The sequence below is a fragment of the Monodon monoceros genome, unplaced genomic scaffold, assembly GCF_005190385.1.
Source record: "Monodon monoceros isolate NGI ecotype Baffin Bay Population unplaced genomic scaffold, NGI_Narwhal_1 Super_Scaffold_11, whole genome shotgun sequence".
Lineage (NCBI taxonomy): Eukaryota > Metazoa > Chordata > Mammalia > Artiodactyla > Monodontidae > Monodon > Monodon monoceros.
Genome location: NW_021703767.1, coordinates 124721083 through 124739585, shown reverse-complemented (window position 1 = coordinate 124739585; position 18503 = coordinate 124721083). Strand labels below are relative to the sequence as shown.

Genomic DNA, 18503 nt, shown 5'->3' with positions numbered 1-18503 from the left:
CAACCAATCACTGACAAGCAGATGGTGAGTCTATTATAGGCTTAATCAAGTTACCCCTGAGCAGTGGATACTGAAAAGAATCAAGGTCCGATTATCAAGGAAGAATAGGGGAAATGACTGTTGGCTGGGCTGTCAGCATTATCTGTCGTAGACGTTGTGTTAGCAAGTCAGAGAATCACAATATGATGTTCACAAATGAGGAGGGGGCTCTGTGCCAGCGAACAGGACCACAAAAGTACTTCAAGGTATCTGCCCTACTTACTCAGTTCAAGTCCAAATTCACATATGCAATAAATATGCCCTATGTTTAGACATCTTTAAGCAAGTATTTCAGCGAGGCAGTCTGGTAGAGTAGGATTAGACAGACCTATGTACCAGTCCTGGCCCCATGACTTGAATGTACATAAGGGACTTTGCCACACATTCCAGGGTGGCTTCTTTTTCTCTTAATCTTGTGTCCATTGTGGAGATTAATAAACAGAGAATCTCAGTGTGTAGTACATACTATGAAATACAAGGATTGAGATTATCTTCTAAATTATAATCCAAGGATTATAAATGGACTGTCCTGATTTATAGTGAAGCCTAATCATTGCTAAAATTATCCTACCGAATTTAGCTCTTGAACATAGGTTGATAAGGGAATCAATCCATGCTCGCATAGTAAGTACAAACCTAAAAATATTTTTAGCAAAGAACTGCTGCAAGATATATTTGGTTAAAACCATAATAACAGACCAAAATAAGTCCTAATCAGCAGACTAGACATTCTGCTTTCTGATAAAAGTAAGAATTTAGGGGAATTTATTGAAATAAATGTTGCATTAGCAGAGACATTGCAAATGCTTATCCAGAATAAATAAGGATAGTAAATAAGTACAGGATAACTTCCAATTTCTTCCCATCTCCAACCATTTCTATAACACTCTCACACTGAACTTCACAAAGTCTCACTTTTTAAAAAATCTATATTATTGAAGTATAGTTGATCTACAATGTTGTATTAATTTCGACTGTACAGCAAAGTGATTCAGTTATACATAGTATATACATTATTTACCATATTCTCTTCCTTTATGGTTTATCACAGGATATTGACTATAGTTTCCTGTGCTCTACAGTAGGACCTTGTTTGTTGTTTATCCATTCTATATATAATAGTTTGCATCTGCTAATCCCAAACTCCCAATCCATCCTTCCCTCAACCCTCCTCCCCCTCGGCAACCACAAGTCTGTTCTCCATGTCTGCGAGTCAGCTTCTGTTTCATAGACAAGTTCATTTGTGTCATATTTTAGATTCCACAGAGAAGTGATATCACATGGCATTTGTCTTTCTATAAAGTCTCACTTTTAAGCCCTTACTCCTCATCTCTAACGTGTACTGTCTTGGTTGCCCATCCGATAGACTGCCAGCCCCCATTCTGGTATCCAATGCCATCGAGATCTGGTCTACTTTCACCTTTTCCCAATTTGTACTGAGTCCTTCCTCTCATCTCTATACCTGCTGCAATGCACACATCTCTCCACCTGAACTGCCGCCTTCCCTCCCCTCAGCCTATAGGACCTTCTCATCCTTTCATTAAAGAAGAGGGTCAAGGTCTCTGCTCAAGGAGCCTTCTGTGAAGTTCTAGCCCTCAAGGATCCACACGCCCCTCCTCTGCCTTGTACCATGTTTAGGTTCCATTCAAGTTCACAGTGGGTCATCCTGAGAGGGGAGCTGGGACAGCAGGATGAAGGGCCTTGAGTCAGACATCTGAGTTCAAACCCTGGATCCACTGCTTACTAGCTCTGTGACTTTGGGCAAGTCCTATCTAACTTTTTTAGGGCCTCAGTTTCTTTGCCTTCAAAATGGGGATAATGACAGATTTCTCCACCTAAGCTTATTGACTATGAAATAATGTATGTAAAGAGTTTTTGCATAAGTACCTGGAATATGATATGAGTAAAGAAGGATTCAATAATGCTGGCTGCTTCCTGCTACAATTGTCTGCTCTCAAAACACTTTCTGAGTCTATGTCTTGCCTCACTGGTTCAGCAGAAATCCCTGTGGATAATGACCAGGAAGGACAGATCCCCTCCTCTTCCCATCTCCTCCGTCAAGTCCTGTTGGTCCCTCACCATGTAGGACGAGGTTTGCCAGGTTTGTGTCAACTGAACTTTCCCTCTGCCACTATCCCATGCTAGAATCAGAGATGTCAACTCTTCCAAAGCCAGGTCTGTCCTGGATAGAGCGTTCCCTTGAATGTTTTCAGGGAAAGCTCTAATAAGAGTAGAGAAGCATGTTCGCAGAGGGCAGGACTGCCATGGGGCAGCATGATGGCACTGGCCTCTGGAAGGAAGGGGAGAAAGAATGCCATGAGGTAAGACAGAGGAGAGCTCAAAAAATTAGAGGTAGGGACCAGAGTCAAGGGAGAAGAGCAAAAGTGAGGACAGGACGCTCCTGTACCCAAACCATGAAGGAAGAAACCTGAGAGCTGAAGACAGGACACAAAACCTGCAGCTCCCACAAGAGAAAGAAGTGAAGGCAATGTTCTGGGTGAAGGTGAAAGGAGACCACAGGCATCAGGCTGAGAAGCAACCATTCCAGCCTGGAGCCCTGGGACTTAAGGAGACTCATGTTGAGGACGACCATTGTCCTGCCATCTCTTCAACCTGATGAAAATACTGAGAGATGCACTCCCACAAAACATGGGAGAAAACAAGAAAGGGGAAGGTGTGGGAAATAGAAACTAAGACCCCAACCCAGAAGGAAAGGACCTCCAGAAAGGATGTCTCCGAGAAAGAGTCTTGAATGGGGGACTCCCTGACATGGCTGGCCTCATGGGAAGTTGTGTAAGGGGCTGTGGGAAGGCTGGGGAGAATCAGTAACAGCTAGAAAGCAAACCAAGTAAGTAGGAAATAGGGCAATTAGCAGAAAGTAAAAAATGAACATCTTCCTAATACACTACAATGCTCAAATCTGCATAGGTATAATCATGTGAACACTGCTAATTTAATCAAAAAATTAAAAATTAAAAAAAAATTTTTAAACTACACAAAATAGAACTACATTAGGAGAGGAGAGGAGAGGAAGCAGAGTGGGTGGGGAGCCAGAGAACTAACTCCTCACCTATCAGCCAGGAGATAACTGTCTGCACATTTTGTTTAGAAATATGGAGATGTGAAGTGATTCTGGAGGAATGGAAAATGGCTATCTCTGGAGAAAGGCTCTTTGGGGAACTGTGAAAGGCAGGAGTTTCCTGGGGCAGGAGACTTACCAGGCTTTAGTACTTTCTAACTTTTGAAACCATGTGAATGTACTATTTCAGTAAAGTAAAATTTAAATAACAAAAAAAGGAAAAGGTCAAATTGATCAACATATTCTAAGTCAATGCACTGGTTCCTCATGAACGGATTGCTAATGGGCTTTTCACTTAGAGATATTTTCACATTTGTTTTACCTGTGGATATCAGGGTCAGCACTAGCTAAAGAGCAGACAGAGTGAAGTGAGATCATTCCAGGGGTGCTGCAAAGGGCTCTGTCAACATCATCAACACTGCCTCTATTTTCCCCATCACAGTCACCCTGACCTGGGTCCTCTTCTAAAATCCAGCTCCAGATAAGCTGATGGCCACCACTCAGTGTCTCTGGCTCCAGAGACAAAGTCCATGAACCTGTGAGGTCCCAGAACTCCCCTTGCTGTTCCCTACTGAGTCAACCCTTCCTTCAAATGCTAAGCACCCCCATATTTTTATAATAAATTTCAATTGGGGCTTAAAAATAATCCTCAAGTCCTTTATAGGCACCTTAATAACTAGTGAGCGTCTCAGCTCACAGAAGCTGACAGAAGTTAATAGGACACAGTTTGGGAAGGAGAATGCTGAGGGGCAGGATGGTGTTAACGAAACTGCAAAAAGGGCATGAGCCAGCTCCAGCGGGGCCAATGTCCACTGACAGAGGCAAGTGGTAGAATTTTAAACAAAACGAGGTTCTCTGCACAGTTCTGTCCAGAGCTAGCTATGATTCTGTCCAGAAGAAAGAGAATCAGTGAAGGTAACTTAGAGTTATGGTATTTTGCTGCCTACAAAGCTCTTTCCACTCTTGTCCAGTTGGAGCGTGTGGTAGGAAGCCCCCAGGACAGTCCCCTGTGATCCCTCCTCTTGATATCCACACCCTGGTGTAGTCCTCTCCCACAGTGGACCAAGCCTCTGTCTCGGTCCCTCTCAGATCATTTGCACAAGGGAATCAAGCTGCCATGATGTAAGCAGTCTTTAGGGAGAGGCTTGTGTGATGAGAAACTGAGACCTCCTGCCAACAGCCACATGAGTGAGCCTGGAAGCAAATCCAGCTCAATGGAGCCTTCATATGACTGCAGCCCTAGCAACATCTTGATCACACTCTCATAAGCAACTCTGAGTCAGAACTACCCGGCTAGTTCTGGATTCTTGACCCTCAGAAACCAGATTAGATCATAAAGTTTGCTGTTTCAAGCCACTAAGTTTTGGAGTAATTTGTTACACTGAGGCCAAGAGAAGTCAAGTGATTTGCCCAAGGTCTCACAGTAATTAGAAGCCCTAGGTCTTAAAATTCATTTTTATAGCTCTTTCTACGTAACCATCAATTCACTTCATAAATATTTCAATGACTTTCTTGTTAAATAAAATGTTAAGGGTTGTTCGTGTTCAGACATGTAAAAATGATGCTTTAAAGAAACAAAAGGTACACAAAAATAAGCATGCTTAATGTGACCCCTTTTGTAACTGCTGAGTGCCCTAATATTTCCTGCTGTTTATGTTGGGAGCAGCAAAGGCAGCTACCACAAAAAGAGGAAGTGTTATTCTGATCCTCGATTGGGGCTTGTTGCCAGAGTTTGGTCTTATCCTCTGCGCTGTATAATTTGTGATAAAATTGGCAAGAGAAGGTATGCTCCAATAACTTGGCCGATTGCATTAGGCAAACACAGAGTCTTAAAGAGTATTATTTATGATGAAAGCTGACCAAGGATTCTTACATTAGAAGAATGGGGTTGTGGGAGCCCTAATGCATGTGAAACACCTGAACACAATAAAACCCAATGGATAGGCATACAATGTTGACATTCCTTTGGCTTTTATTCTTAGAAACAAAATGTGTCTTTCCTGTTCTTATAACCATGGGATATTTTTTAATCCTAAGAAACCTCACTTGCTCACATACAACTCCTATATTTCTCAGGCTGAGACATTCAAGATGCCTAAATGTGGACTCAGTATCTCCAGAAAGGGTCAAGTCAGAGGCCTCATGCTCTCTACAGGGAAGTAGGAGAACTTTACTTGGTGGGAAGTGGGAAGAGTAAGTCAGGGACCCATCAGGCTGCTAATATTTACAGAATATCAATGGATATGTTTTCAGAATCGTGAACAGCTGTGACCATCCCTTGGTTTATTCCTTGGCTTCCAGCGGGGAAAGGAGAGAGAAGAGGATTCCAAAGCGTTCAGCAGGGTGGCATTATTCTTTAAGGGATGGTCAAGCAGCTGACTCCAGGGCCAAGAAAAATCTGTCCATTTATGAAGTTTCTGGCCCATAGCTGGAGGTGAGATTCCTCCATAATAGAGTGTCTGATAATGAATAATTTGTGTATGCTGGGAGTGTTGTGAAATCATTCTGTTGGTTCTCATTCCAAAGGCTTCCCAGTACACTTAGAATAAAACCCGAACTCCTTATGGAGTCTACAAGGCCCTAGATAGTCTGGGCTCTGCCGACCTCACCCAGCCTTTTCCTTATACTCTCCCCAAGGTCATGGCCAGGTTTCAGTCATACTGGCTCCTTAAATCTTTCAGGTACCTTCAGTTAGTCTCTCCCCCAGGTGGTGGTATTTCCTACTTCTCCTGCTTTACCCCCCGCCCCCTTCCCTCAGCAGTCTGGCGCCTTCCAGGGTTCAGGCCCCTGGGCACCCAATGTAAATGAGACCACCCTTCTCATCACCCTGATTCACTGTTGGCCACTTATCACTATCAGAAATCAACTCCATATTTATTTAATGATAAAACAATATAATCTATTTATTGGGCAGGTTCACAGGCCAAGCATGTTCTAAGGGTTTTCCTCATAGTAACTCAATTAATCCTTATAACAATCCATTATACCCATTGCAGGTGAGGAAACCAGGACACAGACAGGTTAAGTACTTTGCCTGAAGTGATGGAACTACTTAATGGTGGAGCTAGGAATCACCCCAGGATTTGTTTCTCAGTTTATGTCTGTCCTCCCATTGGGCTGTAAGTACCAGGGGAGAAGGGCATTTGCAGGTTTTGTTCACTGCTGTGTCCCAGAATCCAGCATGGTGTCTGACACATAGTAGGTGCTCAATAAATAGCCGTTAGTGAATGAATAAGATTTCAAAGCCCTACCCCTGCTCCCAACCCTTGCCCTTTCTGGGAAGCTTGTGTAGATGTTATGCAATCCTCTATTAACTTGCACCAAGTCGGTGAATCAAGTGATGTCTGCTTGCAACAGACCCCAGCTACTCAAATTAAGGTGGTTTGAAGTATCAAAAAATCTCCTTACCTGGGCACACTCGGAGTTTGAGACAGAAGTGTCCTTCAGCCCACTAAGCTCGCTCTGCCAGTTGGCGGCAAACACGCTGTTGCAGGCGCTCCAGGACCGAGACCCAGTTTTGTTTGGTTTCTCATCGTTTCTTGGTGGAAGCCGCGCCCTCCTGTGCCATCTTGGCTGCGAGGGACACTTGGAGTTTTACAAACTTTCAAGAAGCACCGGGGCTGGGCTGGGTTCTGGAAGGAAGACCCTAGAGCAATTACCAGGAAATATTTTAAGAGGACCACAGCCCTGGGTCTCTGAATTTGAAAACAGAAAACAGGAAAAAGGGGAAAAGCAGGGGAGCCAAATATTAAAATATTTTTTGTAATAAGAAAAGGTAAAAGTTTATGATTTAACCACAAGTGCACTATTTCCTAAGATTCAATTTACCATCTGCAACGTTGGCCCCTGGGCTGTCGCCTCTCGGGAGTGGGCCGGATCAGCGCTCCGGCAGCTGCACACCTTGAGTGTGTCTCAAGCTCACACTCCCCGCAGCGAGCGGGAGCCGGGGCTGCGCGCAAACTCCCCGAAACCGGCACCTGGAACTTCCCTCAGTTCCTCTCGGGAATCCCAGAGGGGCCGCAGTGAGCCGGCAGGGCTGGCGTCCCGCGCGTGCCCAACACCTCGGCCTGTCCAGACGCGGCGACTCTCCTGGCCTCTTCGAAAACCCGACGGGCGCGATCCGCGTGACAAGCTCTCCTCTTCTCCTCCACCCTCCGAACCACATTCTCCAAGCCAGGGTCTGCGCATCTTCCTTTCCGCGCCGGGCTGTCGCTCAGTCCAGGAGGCCTAGGAGAGGAGCAATTCCTCCCACTAGAGAGGTGGGGTGGAGGCTGGCAGGCCGGCAGTGCATTGAGGCCAAGCAGGTGGGTGCAGGCCTGGGGGCCCGTGACTTCCACGTTTGGCTCTACCAGGCTGCATCTGGGGTCCTATCCGCTCAGCTGCAAGTCACGGAAAGGCCTGTTGGAAAAGCTTAAGCCTGAGCATTAGGAAACTATCCGGTGTCTTCTTTGCGTTCGGCGGTGTGTGGACCCTGGACACTCAAAGATGAATAACACGCAGCCACCACCTTCGAGGAGCTCGATGGCTGGTGGACTGCGTGGGCTGCGACAGGGCGCCACACGAGGCTGGGGAAGAGGGCGTGAGATGGAGACGGCATAGAGGGAGAGCATAGAAGGGGGTCTTAGCCCAGTTCGGGAATCAACGAAGGCCCTTCAGAGGAGGTGAAGCTTTGAAAGAGACCTGAGGTACGCATAGGAGTTGGGCGACAGGAGAGGGGAAGTGCTCCCTACAAAGGCCCAGAGCCAGAAGAGAGGAGGGCGCATCTTGGATCTTGCTGGGGCGCCAGGGGAGAGGGGGCGGGGCGAGAAGTGGATTGGGTCTTGACCTCCGAGGCCTCTCTCCTTCGTTCGACCGGAACAGCGACGGTTCGCTGACCGAGTCCATGTTGCTCAGTGATTCAGACACCAGGCTCAGGACCGCACGCGGCGGACCTTGAGTAACTGCGCTGCGTAAAGACGCGCGTACTGAGGACGTGCGCGCAGATTCTGTAGGCAAACGCGGAAGCGGAAAAGCCACATCCCAGGGAGGTCTTAGGCCCTGGAGAGTGGCCTTCGGCCCAAGCTTCAGGCTGAGGATAAAGCAGGAGGCGCGTTTAGGCGACCTCTGTCTTAAGACCTGTTCCGGTGGTGACCAAAACTGCTGGTTCTCCCAGGAGCCACCTCTCCAGGACGTCTGCCCGGGAATCTAAGCCTGGCAGGGAGGCAGAGCTCAGAGGGACAAAGCAGCCCAGAAGAAGGTAGAGGCATGGGCTGGAGACAGCACCAAGCCAGGCCCAGCGTTAAGGAGTGTTGAATGAACCGGTGGCCAGCCAGCTCTGTGTAAGGGGCGTACGAGGCTGCGCCGTCCGCCTAGGAGACGCCGCGATGCCAGGCGGGGAGAGCGCGCCCCTCAACCCTGAGTTCCTTCGCAGCGCGGAGTTCAAGTCTCAAGGCCAAGATGAGCCGCAGGATGCTGGCTCCCGCCAGAGTCAGTGCAGCGTGACCCAAACAGCCTGGAGCTTCGGAACCCTGGGTGGTCAGGGGCGCCCTGCCCACAAACTGCCACGCCACCATTGTGCGCCCTTTGTAATAATTCTCTCCGGACTCCTGGATTGCGAGCAGAGCTCTGAGCGCAAGTTGTTTAAAGAGGAACGCGGACAAGAAGAGGAAGTGGAAATATGAGGACTGAAGGAGAGCCCGCGCCTGCCCCGAGTTGCCTCGGGACAAAAGGACTGAGTTGGCCTGGAGGCTGGAAAGAGAGAAGGGGTCTACGACCCCATGCCAGATTCCCTCCTAAAGCAGTTTTCAAGAGGTTGGTTTGCATTAACACAAACCTCTCTGTGGGTTTAGTGTCCCCTGAGGGTTCCTGAGTGAGATTTGGAGGGTCCCGCCGGACCCTATACCTCTCTGCAGATGTGAACATTTCTGTCATTCCTTCCGCAAACGGTCCAGATCGCCCCGTGGAACTCGAATGGCCTGGTCCTTGGACCTCGGATCCTTGGCGGGCTCTGAGCACAGCGCTAAGTCAGCAGGCTGGTCCAATCTGAGTTGGAGTTGCCAGCCACTCTTGGAAACCCTCCCCGGACTGGGCTGGAAAGGGCTTCTACTTCCTGGTACCCTAAGCTAAATGAAACCTCTTGCCGAGAAAACAGGGGTAGAGGGCAGGTGGAGGCCGGGGCTGGGGCTGAGAGGAATGTGAAGACAGCACCTGCTCGCGAGCCCACGCAGAGGTGGCTCTCTGGGCGCGAGGTCTATGCTCAGGGAGGCCAGGTCTCGGACAAGAGCCTGAGTAAATCAAGAGCAGGCTTGAGGATCAGTCCTCCAGTGCAGTTTATCTGTATGGCAGGTTTCGATGGCTACAGTAGTCTCGTCGAGGGGCCCGCGTTTGGCTTCAGCACTATTTAATCCTCAGACGTGGCACCGCGTGGGGTGGGGAAAAAAAAAAACAAACCAGGTAAGTGTTTCAAATTCTGTACACCCGGCGTCACCACTTTCCATTGGAGTCACTTTTGGCAAATCGCGTAGCCTTTCCCAGCCTCAGTTTCCTAATCTGTAAAATGGGCATAGTGCCCACCTCTCTGAAGAGCGCGCTGAGGATGAGAAATGCCACACGTCTTTCTAATTGTAGGAAGGAGAAGCAAAGCCTTCGCCTCAAACTTGACACAGTACCTGCTAAAGAAAGACCCTCTCTCCCTGCCTCCTCGTTCTCTGCTTACCTCCCCCACCCCCAACCGGTCCAAGCCCGAGGAGCAGCGCGCGTTTCTGGTCGGTGCTCCCGAGAGAGGCTGGTGCAAAAGCCAATAAGCCTGGAACACACGCAGGTCCTGCTGGGCCTGGGACAATGGTTTCCATTTAATAAATATTTCCCCCAAGGGCATTTCACATCGGGCAGGCAATTATTCAAAGGAAACAGGCGCGCAGGTTGGCTCCGCGGGTTATTTCGTCCTCTTTACCCGAAGAATGCTCATCTGACGCAAGAAACGAGTCTCGCTTTCTCGCCGGGTGGGAAGAGACGCCTGGGGACAAACCGACCCTGGGTGCGGATACAGCCTGAGACTACGCTCTAGGGCCGCTGCTGAAGGGGCAGCGGGGAAAATCACACGCCCCGCCGGGCGCTAGCCGGCCTTCAGATTGCCCTCCCGGTTTGGACAGATGTGGAAAGTTGGAGGTTTAAAAACACTAAATAATAGTAACATAAATAGGAATCGTGATGGAAATTCCATCCCCCGCCCCCTCTACGAAAGTGAACAGCGGGTCGCGGTGCTCTTCAAGGCTCACCAACCAGGGTTTGAAAACTCTGCACCTCTGGACGCAAGGCCCTCGGGCATCGGCTTGGAACGCGCGGCTGAGCTAGCCCGGGGCCCTGCGCTTCGCCCAAGGCGCAGCATCCCGTGGCAGGGTGGAGGCGGAGCCGCACCGGCGTCCCGTGAGAACGCAGCCAACAGACCGCCGAGGGCACGGCGCGAAAAGTTTATTTCAATTTTTAACCTGAGTTTGATACATTCTTTTTCTCTTGCAAGGATCTTTGACAAGTGGGGGAAAGTGCTGTCCTTGCATTTCGTGGCGAGGCTGTCCTATTTATCAACACGCTCTCTTGGCTTGCTCCCTCTGCTGCCCCCTCCCCGGGTCTTTGTATTCGAAGCCCCATTTCTCCTTTGCACAACCGGGAAAGGAAACGGGCAAGAAGAGTTTTATTTGTTGACAGTGCCAGAAACAAGGTGGAATCCAAGTCCCCGGTCCGGAGCTGGCCGCTCCGTTCTCTCGGTCTCTCCCTTACACCTCTCCCCGCCCCCAGCAGTCGCGCTCCCTCTTTCCAACGCGGGCGCGTTGGCAGGTGCGCCCCCTCGCCTTCTCTGCTGCTGATTGGCGCCCAGGTTGGGGAGTCGCCGCCCCGCGCTTATGTCAGAGTGCGTGCCGTCCTGGCCCACCTCGCCTTTGAACTTCGCCGCTTTTGGCTCTCGTTCACCAGCTTCCCCGCATTCTCAGCCTGGTGCTGCGCTAGGCGAGGCAGCTACGGGAAAGCCACGGGCGGGGGGGAGGGTGCCACGGCCGTAGACACTGGAGAGAAGAGAAGCAGAAAAGGCGAAGGTGGAGAGGGGAAGAAGGAGGAGCTTCCTGCCCTCGCCAGCAAATTACCTGGCCACTCAATCCCAGAGACTCCGGTACCTGGGCCCCAGCCTCTGGTGCCGGCAGCCCCCCGGCCGGCCTCCCTCTCCTCCCCCCGCCCTTCCTGCCCCCGCTCGCCCCCCGGGACCTGCCTAGGTGCCGAGACTGGCATGATCAGCTGAACTTTGCGGGGTGAGCGCTTCTCTCTGGCTTCCCCTCTGCGGTGCGGAGGCGAGGGGAGCGCAGAGCCCCGGCTCAGGACGGACAGACAGGCAGACCGACAACCGCGTCCAGGCTCACCTGCAGAGCCCCTGCACTGCCCACCCCCACCGCCTAGCCTCCCGGACCATGTCCAAACCTTCAGACCACATCAAGCGACCCATGAACGCCTTCATGGTATGGTCCCGAGGCCAGCGGCGCAAGATGGCCCAGGAAAACCCCAAGATGCACAACTCAGAGATCAGCAAACGCCTAGGCGCCGAATGGAAGCTTCTGTCCGAGGCAGAGAAGCGGCCGTACATTGACGAGGCCAAGAGGCTACGCGCCCAGCACATGAAGGAGCACCCTGACTACAAGTACCGGCCGCGGCGCAAGCCCAAGAACCTGCTCAAGAAGGACAGGTATGTCTTCCCCCTGCCCTACCTGGGCGACACGGACCCGCTCAAGGCGGCCGGCCTGCCCGTGGGGGCCTCCGACGGCCTCCTGAGCGCGCCCGAGAAAGCCCGGGCCTTCTTGCCGCCCGCCTCGGCGCCCTACTCCCTGCTGGACCCCGCGCAGTTTAGCTCGAGCGCCATCCAGAAGATGGGTGAAGTGCCCCACACCTTGGCCACCGGCGCGCTGCCCTACGCGTCCACCCTGGGCTACCAGAACGGCGCTTTCGGCAGCCTCAGCTGTCCCAGCCAGCACACGCACACGCACCCGTCCCCCACCAACCCGGGCTACGTGGTGCCCTGTAACTGTACCGCCTGGTCTGCCTCCACCCTGCAGCCCCCCGTCGCCTACATCCTCTTCCCGGGCATGACCAAGACTGGCATAGACCCTTATTCGTCAGCCCACGCCACGGCCATGTAACCCCCAACCCGGCCTACCAGACCTGGAGGGCGGCCTGGAATCGGGGTCTGCACCCCGTCCTCTGCGCCTATCCGGGGCCTGCAGATGCCTAGGGGTCAGCCCTGCTGCCACCCCCTACCCTACCCCAGACTCTGCCTCTCTCTCTCTTCCACGGGGATGGCAGGGGCATCCTCCCGGACCCAAGGCGCAGACAGGTGCCAGAAACTTGCGAACGGTTATGACAGCTGTACAGCTGCCCCTACCCCGACTGTCCCCAAACAAACCTCCGACTGCACCCCCTTTGGACAAAAAAGTAGGCAGTTTTGCTTTATTTATGTCCCCTTCTCTTGCCTCTGATGGGCTTTGGACTCCAGAACTCCCAGATCCTGGTATTATATCTAGAATATGCATATTTTTTTTCTTTTGCACCCTGAAGAAAGAGTTAGCTGTGTCTCTGTGTTTTGCCATCAGACACAACTAGGTGCCATTTGCTCTTCATGTGTGGGGGAAAAGGCTTAAAAGTTTAAAACCACAGAAAGGGAAACATTTCTATTTAAAATCATGCTATGATAGTGTTTGCTTCTTTAAAGGTAAAACAAAAGGACCCACATGGTTATTTACTTTGTATAAAGCAGTGCTCCTAGAGACCTAAGTTTACTTTTAGACAGAATGTCAGGTTATGAAGTCAGGAAGTAGAAAGTGAACAAAAATTAAAAGAATAAAAACATCCTAAATGGTCATAAATGTTTTGACAATGTCTTGGAAATGTATCTAGAAGGATTTCACCTCCTTACTCTGTTCATTTGTTGAACAAAGACGTTTTGAATAAAGACAATCTGTCATTGCAAAAAGTAACCTTTGATGTGCATAAAATCTGAAGTCGAGAGGCCAGGTCCGCGGGGACCGGGGTCTCTGGGAGGCTGAGCGTACATAGAGTGACTCCAGCAGTGGCGGCTGGCGGCTGGCCTGCATGGGCCGAGCCTGGTGTCCCGTGGGCCAGGTGCAGAGGGGCCCAGAGTCTAGGGTTTGTCCCGATCGCCCCCTCGGGATCCACTTTTTGCCTTTAGAGGCCAGACAAAGGTATCCATTCCTGGGACATCACTCCTTCCTTGAGTTTTTCACAAAGTGGTCAGACCACTTCGAGAAGCGATTGAACTAAGACAAAGGCCGACCCAGACTTCTGAGATCTGAGTGCATTTTCTTTTTTTTAACCAAACTCCAAAGGAATGGAAAGAAGCGCCGAGCCTACAGGGAAGCAGTTGCCCGCAGAGCACCTCGTCCTGCGGTGGGTGTTTAAGTTCAATGCTGGGGGAAGAGCGGTGGAATGGATTTTTTTTTAACAAGGTGTTTGAAAACGCTGTTGCTGGGTCTGCTGGGGATTGGGGGCTTGATACTCGTTTCTAAGTTCAAAAATAAAAGTCTAAGAAATGCTGTAGGTCCCCGCTCCGGACGGTGGGAGACTTTTTACTAAGACCCTGCAGGTTCAAAGGGAAAATGAAGGCGATGGTGACACAGATCCTACAAGGAGTTTCTTAAAACATCATAAAAATTAAATAACTCGTAGCCCTTTGTGTTTATCCAACAAGGAAAAGAGCCTTTTTCTTATCCCCGGTGGTTGAATGTTGGCTTGAAGATTGCTCTGGCTTTCATGGGGAGAAAGGACCTTTTGATTGCTTTCAGAACAACTCTTGGGAACTTTTTCTCAAAATCGAAGGGTGCCCCCCATTGCTTGTCTCCCCGCCCCACTCTCACCGCCACAGCCGTGCTCACGCGTGTTTCTCCGTAGGTCGGGTGCCTTTCTCACTGGCTTTGATATGGTGCTGGGTGGGGGTGGCGGCAGCCGAGCGGCTTGTCTGCCTTCTGCTGCTGTTGAGGGATTTTTGCGCTTGCCTCTGCCATTTCCAAAGGAGTCGGTGGCCGCCAAGTGCACGGAAATGTGGTCAACAAAACACCAAAGCCGAAAACCACGGATTAGCATATTGTCCTCAAAACAATTAGAAGTGTTTGAGGTGTTATTTGGAGCCTATTCATCTGAGCCCCTTTGTCAAAGGGGGATTTTCATTATTAAAAAAAAAAAAAGTTAGCAGTTGTCCATCTGGCTGAGCTGAATAGCAAAGTGATCCGTGTCGTATATGCTTTTCTCATTAAGAGCTCTTTGGAGACCGATGTTAGAATTAAATGGTATAACACAATTAACATACACGGGCGCTGAATAGGAGAGGACGCCTATAAATAATAGATAGATAAATAAATGAGCGATCAGGCGAAGGTAAACAAAGGCGGGCTGGGGGACTCGTGGGGGGAGGCCGGGCGGGCTGCGCCACGCTTACTTAGCATCACAAAACCCTCTTACAAATCAAAACAATTAGGAAGTGACTTGCCTCTGGTGGTCGTCCGGTCTGGGGGCTCCGGGCGCTTAGGGAAAGCCCCTCCTCCCGCCCCCTAGGAAGCCCAGGAGGCCCAGGGTGGAGGCTTCGCGGTTTCGCTGTCTGATATAACCCCAGCTGACAGTCCTGTCAACCGCTCTGATCTCCCTCATAGCTCAGTGTCCCTTAACATCTCTTAAGACGAAGCTTACAGGGGTCTGGGTGTCTCCCCGCAGAGCCCGGCGCACCAGCGCCCTGGGTACACAGAGTGCCCCAGCCCGAGGAGGAACCCCGCGCACGGCCCCACCCGGGCGCTCAGCAGACTTCCAGGCGGGGTTAGGCTGGGAAGGGGCACCAAGTGGGTCCGAGTATGGAAGGCTTCGGGCGGCAGCAGTTGGAAAACTGAAACCAGGGTTCCAGATTGAGCCCGGCCCTGGGGACTCGGAACGGAGCTCCAGGAAACTGGGGTGCGCCGTGGCTGGGTCACTGAGATTTCTTTCCAGCCAGCAGGGAGCAGAGGGCCCAACGCAGGTCCCGGACTTAAAGCCGCAGACCTAGCTCGGGCAGCTTCTGCCAATCACACCTCTTCTCCGTACCTGGCAGCCGGGCTTGTGCAGCTGTCTGCGCTCCTTAGGCCCGGCCCCAGCTTCGGCCCCCGCAGGGACCTGCCTGAGCCCTGCCTCCCGCGCCCCGCGGGCCGCAGAGCCTCCGCCGAGGTGCGCAGCCGGGACTCGCCCCAACAAACAGCCCAAATCCTCCCCGTCACGCCGCTGACAGGGGCCGATTACGACTTTGAAGTCAGGCGCAGACAAAAAGAAATCCCCTGGGGTTGTGGGGGGGCGGTGGGGAGCAGTCCCTGTCAAACCTGTTTGCTCACAACTGTCTCTTTCTTTCAAGAAAATCATTAAAGCAAACCTGTAGGGAGAACAGCGCCCCGCCCGCCCGGAGTCGAGGAGAGATGCTTCTCCCCGGCGCGCGACGCGCAGCAAAGAGCAACCAAGAGTTCCTTTGGCCAGACTGCGTGGTCGGGAGAAAGCGAGCTCCCTCGGCGCGCGGGGCGCCCGAGACCCTGCAGGAGGCGACTCCGCGGACCTCTCTGCGCTTGGCGCGCGTCCCTCGGCCCGGGAGTCCGGGATATCTCCTGCCCTCAACCTGGGCCTCCCTCGAGCAGGGGCTCCAGGGCAGGCCCCGACCTCTCGCCAGCGGGTGCGATTGCTTCCAGGGAACAACAACCAAAAAAATACAAAAAAAAAATTGACCCAAAAGCAAGCTGCGCTCGCCCCCGCCTTTCCTCTACTGGGTGTTTCCTAGGACCAAGGAGACCTGGCCAACACGCTGCTCGGGATGGCAGCGAGCGGCGCTGGCACGGCAGGGGCAGAGTTTGAATTCTAGGTTTTCATACTTAAACCTTGGCAGCCTTTTGGCTCAAGGGCACACTGGCCACATTCTTCTGGGAGATGTGGGATTGTTGGCCCCCTTCTGCTCCTGGCCTCTCCTGGAGAGCCTCTGCAGCCTTTCTTGCACTTCCCCAGTTTTGGATCCAACTCCAAACACCTTTGATTCCCTTCCAGTTTCCTAGTTTTCTCATTTAAATATCAATTTCCTTAGAACTGCTAACTTCATTGATGGGAAAGACCAGCTACTTAGAGTAAATCAGACTGAAGTGTGAGTGGCTGACTTCTGAGACCACCCCCCCTTAACATTTGCATTTTAAAGCAGGATCTAGATAACCTCCAGGAATCATTCCAATCATCTAAAGTGGGGTGATATTTCAGACAGGGTGGGGCCTAGAGGACTTTCATTACATCACACCATCTAGGGAAACCTCTCCAGCGGGGGCAGCTTCTCTGGAGAGATCCGAGACTGCCAGGGCCTGGAAAACTTGGCTAGCCGTGGCGCCAAGGACTGCCCTTGAGGACTCGACTCGTTTTTTTCGGCTCTTCCCCAGCTCAGGCCTTGTCACCATTGTTCAAGCGGACAATGAATTTCAAGTCATTTGAATTTGAATATCATGTAACTCACGAGATTCGTGTTGAGAACGTATCTTTATTCACTGAGCGCATTGTACCTGTGTATGAGTGTTAGAGAGGAACACAGACAGAGGCAGAAGGGGCCCATTAGATTGGGGTTCAGGAGATGCCGGGGTGGGTGCTTCCCGCCTCGGCCGAGGGCCACGCGCTTCTAGCCTCTGGCCCGGCCCTGGCCTCGGAGACCTCGCAGACCCAGGTGCCGGAGCGCTACTTGGGCTGGTTTCTTTCTTGGAGCTACTGGGATGAGCCTTGTCCTGGAACCAGAAGCGCTGGCGCAGGGCCGCTACAGAGTAATTAAGAAATAATAAAGTTGGGGGCGGGTGTGGGCCGCTAGAAATCCTAGGGCCTCCACACCGAACCAGAGACTAGGGGTCGCCGCCGTCCTAACCCAGGCTCTGTGCGCGCTTGGAGCCCGAAGCTTGGTAGTGTCCGCCCTGGCACTGGGAGGGGACTGAAGTAGAAAAGAGGGTGCTTCGGCAGCCCCTCCTCGTCCAGACCCCGGCCCTGCGTCCAGAGGAGCCATCTTCCGTGGACTCCTGGTCGGTCCCCGGGGCCCGGGTGTGGAACTTGTGCTCTCGGAAGCGGGAAGCGGGAAGGGCCCCGGGCCCCGGACGTTCTTGGGCAACCTCCCTAGGTTCTCCGTCCTCTTCGCTCGAATCTCTGCTCTGGTCATCCTCTCCGACCCCCAAAATGCCCGAAGAGTTTGCTCCGAGTTGGGGAAGGGAGCGGGTGCCTTGGCCGGATAGAGACCGAAAGGAGTCCACGGGTTTCCTCTTTGCTGCAAAGTGAAGGAGCGCTACTCTGGCAGTCAGTGGCCATTTCCAAACTTTTTCACTCTTGGGTTGGGAAAAGAAGCAATTCATTCGGGATGCCTGCCTTCGGGGCAGGCGCGGAAGGGACTTCAGAAAACTCTTTGAGTGTCGGCCGGACCGCACTCGGCCTTGGAGCTGGGAGCAGACGCAACACTAGTCCCGACGGGTGCGTGCGGGACGATACACCGCACTAGGGCGCAGGTCCTCCTTCGGCCCCCAGGCACCGCCTGCCGCTCCCTGCCTCTCCGGGGTGCTTCAGGGCCCGGCCGCAGCTCGGAGTCCCGAGGTTCTGCCGGCGCTAGAGAGGCGGTGAGAAGGAAGGGAGGTGGGTATGAGGCGCGCTCTGGGTGCCGCGGGAGAGGTGGCACGGCGCATCCCCCTAGCTGGCGGAGGGCGGAGAGCCTTCAGTCCCGAGAGCCGCTTAGCGGATCCCTACTTCCTGCAGCCGGACCAAACCCCCGCGGGCTCTCCCGGCGCCCGGCCCGGGGACCGAGGGAGGAGAGAGGAGAGGGAGGGAGCCGGTGGCCGAGGCACACGCCTCTAGTCCCCGTTCGCCCGGCACCCCCCGTGACGCGGCGAGTCAATGGGATTTGCACACTCGAGGTGTAACAGCATTACTGCATTAATTACCATTTCCATTTCACGTCCAGATTGTTTACTTATCTGCGGGAAACATATGTCGGGAGAAGTTCACATTCCGGATTCTGCTCCGCTGCCCAAGGTGCAATTCCGGGGAGGCGGCGAGGGGGAGGGGAGGGCTTCAGATTTTTTATTACACCCTCTAGCCTTATCTGCCGCTGTAAATTATGAGGATCCTCCATTGAGCGGCATATGGAGATTATATACTTTTTTGAATATCGTTTCCCAAAGCCTGCAGATTTTCACTTTGAAATGAAACAATCCTCCGCCGGCTCCCCCGGGGCCCGGAGCCTGCTGCGCTCCTCTGCGCGACCAGGGGGACTCTTTTCGCAGGGCCGGGCGTGCACCCATATCCCCAATGCCGCGGCCAGCGCCCAGCGGAGCCTTATTTCCAGGATCTGAAA

General features: G+C 52.4%; 1 protein-coding gene across 1 annotated transcript; it reads left to right on the top strand.

Moving 5' to 3' along the window:
• Window positions 1-11057: 11057 nt before the first annotated feature.
• Window positions 11058-13091, top strand: SOX14 (SRY-box 14). The gene has a single exon (XM_029215334.1). The coding sequence runs from the start codon at window positions 11551-11553 to the stop codon at window positions 12271-12273; it is 723 nt and encodes a 240-aa protein (XP_029071167.1). The 5' UTR covers window positions 11058-11550; the 3' UTR covers window positions 12274-13091.
• Window positions 13092-18503: the final 5412 nt, after the last annotated feature.

Bases quoted from the DNA above. Each gene is read 5' to 3' on its own strand.
- SOX14 (XM_029215334.1), top strand. From the start codon at position 11,551: ATGTCCAAACCTTCAGACCACATCAAGCGACCCATGAACGCCTTCATG.